Consider the following 4,070-nt stretch of genomic DNA (forward strand, 5'->3'; position numbering starts at 1 on the left):
ACAACTGGGCATGTCTATTCTAGCTGGTAATGAATGAGCAGCACGATCATTTTTTGTAACGTCTAGTTTTCTTGCCATTGGGTCGCTGGGTCTCATGCCACATGGCACCTTGTGGTGTCATTTACACCTGTGCAGCCGGGGTGCAATATTGTTACCCCGGAGACTGGTAGGAGCATTTTGCAGTGCTGCATACTATTGCACAGAGCTCAAGGCACTGCTGAATCAGGGTCACTGTATCTTAGAGCAATCGCACATCAGGATGTTTCTCTCTTATTAAAAGTGAGTCCCCTTTAAGTAAAAGTGCACAGTGTTTTGTGATTACTTGTAAAAATGTACCGTGTTCCTGCACAGCTGCACTGTAATATATGGATAACAGATCCTTCTAGAATATTAAACCATACATTGGGCTTGAGCCTGACTGCAAGCGTTTGCTTACACAAGCAAGCGTTTGCTTACACAAGCAAGCTCTATTATGCATGTTCTAGTCCCGTTGACTTCTGTAGGATACGTGAATATGCGTCTGCAGCTTGGGCCTTTGATGTTTTCATTGATGAAGGTGTGGGTCAGCTCCTCAGCTGGTGTAAGGCAGCATACCTTCACTCATGGCAGGGGAGCTATGCTTGCTTACAGCAGCTGAGGATCCGGCCCACTATCAGTCTGAATACAAATAATTAGGCATCCTTCATGCCACCGTGTAGCGAGTTCCATCCCACACTTCTAGCTCCTGAGTGCTGTGGAGTTGGAGCTTTAGGAGGTGACACAACTCCTCCCCCTCTTTTTCTTATACAAGTGGTGCTTCGGGTCTGGTGATGTGGCTTTCAGGGGGATGTTCTGAATCACATCATACAGTGTGAACATGCTGAAGGAGATCTGCTCATAGGGGGACCTCGTCCCATTTTCATACAGGCAAGCAAAGGCTATGGCTGGGATCCCAGTGGCTGAGAACTCCGAGTAGGTCAGTTCAATATAGGCCAGATCTGAGTAGGCACTGGGGCCTTCATAAATAACCCAGGGCTCTGTCCAGCTATCTGCATCCCTGGGGAATGTACTGAGATAGACACCCATGTTGATCCGCGACCTGGAGCTTGTTGGATGGGAATAGAGCACCCATGTTGGGGTCTGGAAGAGGAAAATGGATTTGTTAGCAGCTCCTGGTTCAGGCTGCTCCTGACCTCCACATGACACAGCTGAGGACATGGAATCATGGATCTCGTAATGGCTGCTGGAAGGACTGGGCTCTTTAGACCCTGCTGGCTGTTGGTGGTCCTGCAGCTGGCTGCCCAAAGACATGGCTGCTGGGTTTTCAACAGCCATATCACAGAGAGGGCGATAACAGTGTCTAGTGTTTTTTCTAGACAGCAGTAGGCAGTCTGGGCCATTGATAGACCAAGGCGTGCTCCACCGTGAATAGGGGCTGCTTGGGGCATAGAAGAGAGGGGCAGGGAAGCCAATGATACTGCCATGACAGCCATGGGGGGGCTCTACAAGCCGCTGAACAAGCTGCCCCAAGTGGAAAACTGCTCCATCATCCGTGCTCAGCGCCTGCACTCTGAAGCCCAAGGGGCTCCTGGCATTGCAGTAGAGGACATTGCTGCCATCCTCCTCATCCACGGAGACCATCTGACATTCCACAGTGGGCAGATTGGGGATGAACTCGCCAAAGCGCCATCTCTGGCCGTGGTCATCGCTGTAGAAGGTGAAGGAGTGAGGGGTTGTCTTGCAGAGCTTCCCAAAGCACTCCTTGCAGTCGATGTGGTAAGTGTAGGCTGGAACCAGCAGTCGTCCTGACTTGAGCTGAATTCCATGGCCAGGGCCTAGAGCAAAAGTGGCCCAATCTGTGCAGAAAAGAAAAGACCAGTGTCGGGAACCTTCCCTTCTACCCTCTCCATCTTCTCCCTCTAACTGTTTTTCCCTTAGAAGTGCACTTAGTGCCAGAGCCAGGGGCTGAGCCTTTGAGCCTGTGATGTCCCCAGCACAGCATGTGGCAGCGCCAGCATCCCTTATGCACCCCTTCATTGTGCCTCTATCCTGAGCTCCAGAGACCAGTTCTCCAGGGAAAAGGGTAGTTCTGTCTCCAGACTCATTCACTCCTCAGCCTCTCTGCCAAGGATGCCATTGATGGTGCTACTTGTGAGAAGCCCAGCTGTCCACTAGCACCTGAACTGAGAGCCAGGCATGTCATTGAGCCCTGTGTTGTCATGTCAGCCCACCGAGCATGGGGTGCAGAGCCTAAGGCAAGCAAGGCTTCCCCAGCAGCAACTGAGGGAAGGCGCAAGCCCAGCTGATCAGCCTCTTTCCCCTAAGTATCTTGGCCATGGCCACAACTGATCAAAAGAGAGAGAACCTTGCAAATATTGACTCTCTCCCATGCTCCGCCTCCTCGCCTTCTCTCCTGACTCTGGTGGCTCTGCTCCTTCTTTCCTGCTGTTCCTATTGCCTTGGGCCTGGCCATTTACCAATGCTGGGCAAGCAAAGCTCCAGGCTGCAGGAAGTGCACTTCCTTCTGACTGACGCCCACACACAGCTTCCTAGGAAGCCAGGAGACAGCACTTTGCCCCAGACACCTCTGAACCCCTTCGTTCTCCCCTCCCCCGTGCCTAGCTCTTGGGATCTTTACCTGTGATGGACCTGCCAATGACCTGCTGTGTCAGGTCAGTAACCTTGCTCCAGCTCCGCCCCTGGTCGGAACTGGACACGTAGCACAGGCGGGCGACATTCTGGCCTGTGATGATCTGATAGGCCTCGGAAGTCTTGCCCAGCACAGCAGTGAAGAAGAGGAAGACGATGCCTGTGAATTCATCGTAGACAGGACAGGGGTTCATGGACCGATGGTGCTTCAAGGTCGCAGTCTCCAGTGCTCTCATGTCTTCCCACTAGCAGGAGAGGGCAGGATGGGGTTACTGGATCTCACTGACTCTCTCTCACCCGTCTTTTTTCCTGAACTGTGGCCTTTGTCTGTTCCCTCACAAACCAGGTCAGCTCAGCCATTGTCCCACGCTGACTCCATAGCTCTGCCCAGTCACCATCCTCTTTTCGGTTGCTCTCCCTGCTGGAGCTGGAGGTGTTGCTGCCTTTATGAAAATGGGAGTTCTGCACGCCTCACAGCAACTCGTACAACAGACAGGCACATTGGGCCTGCTCCTTGGGTCACGTCATGCCCAAGGCAGGACCCATGGGTGGGAACAAGATCAGGTCATGTCAGCTTTATCTATCCTTCCTCATTTTAAAGCCCCACAGAGAAAAGCCTCACGGCTTCTCTAAGTTATATCATGTTACACAGGGTTGTCTGTTCCAGCCACACACCCCATTGGTTCCCTGTCATGCCCCACACCAGTGGGGTGGGAAAGGGTGACGTAGAGCCAGCCACGGGGACTCCCACAGATCTGGCCCTAACTATTTTGTTGTTCCAGGCAACTGCCCCATTAGTTGATTTAACAGCATCGGTCTTGCCACTCACCTCCACATAGTTCCTGAGGAAGGTCCCTCGTCTTAGCACCAGCAGGTTTGCATGGGCATCATCAATACTCAGCCTCTCCTCAGCAAAGGCCAACAGCTTTGCCATACAGGGGATGTAGAGCAGCGCTGGAACACGGTAAGTCACTCCGCTCGGCTCCCTCTCGAACAGCACGGTGCGAGCTGGGAAATGGCGCGATCCCATCACGGCTGCAGCCTGGGACAAAAAACACATAAACCCCCAATAGATGATGTATAACAAAGGAGAAAATACTGGTGCAGTTACCTGTGTCTGTATCCCCCCTCATCCCCCCCTTGGTCCGCTCCAGCAGTGCCCAATCAGGTCTCAGGTCTCCAGTCATCGCCGGTCTCTGGGTAGGGACCCATGTCCCACTCCCTCCTGACCAGAGGTTTTAAGGCTGCCTTAGACTGGAATAACCCCAGCAAACCACCTGCCTAACTTCTGGCACCTGTGCATTGCTGTCTCTCTGAAGGCTGTGAACAGTGTATTGTCAGCAGTCCCACACAGCTCTTCCTAAGCAAACACATTTATTCTTCAGGTAAAAGCATTACAGAGAAAACATGTAAAAAACAACAAACAGATTTAAAACACACCT

General features: G+C 52.3%; 1 protein-coding gene across 1 annotated transcript; it reads right to left on the reverse strand.

Moving 5' to 3' along the window:
- Positions 1-612: 612 nt before the first annotated feature.
- On the reverse strand, positions 613-3,700 carry NEU4 (neuraminidase 4). The gene is made up of 3 exons (XM_024108377.3): positions 3,458-3,700; positions 2,618-2,873; positions 613-1,835 (listed from the first exon to the last, which is right to left on the reverse strand). The coding sequence occupies exons 1-3, from the start codon at positions 3,686-3,688 to the stop codon at positions 748-750; spliced, it is 1,575 nt and encodes a 524-aa protein (XP_023964145.2). The 5' UTR covers positions 3,689-3,700; the 3' UTR covers positions 613-747.
- Positions 3,701-4,070: the final 370 nt, after the last annotated feature.

The sequence above is a fragment of the Chrysemys picta genome, chromosome 9 (genome assembly GCF_011386835.1).
Source record: "Chrysemys picta bellii isolate R12L10 chromosome 9, ASM1138683v2, whole genome shotgun sequence".
NCBI lineage: Eukaryota > Metazoa > Chordata > Testudines > Emydidae > Chrysemys > Chrysemys picta.

Bases quoted from the DNA above. Each gene is read 5' to 3' on its own strand.
- NEU4 (XM_024108377.3), bottom strand. From the start codon at position 3,688: ATGTGTTTTTTGTCCCAGGCTGCAGCCGTGATGGGATCGCGCCATTTC. The intron at 2,874-3,457 runs GTGAGTGGCAAG...CTCTCCTGCTAG, and splicing joins TCCTCAGGAACTATGTGGAG to TGGGAAGACATGAGAGCACT. The intron at 1,836-2,617 runs GTAAAGATCCCA...TTTTCTGCACAG, and splicing joins CATTGGCAGGTCCATCACAG to ATTGGGCCACTTTTGCTCTA.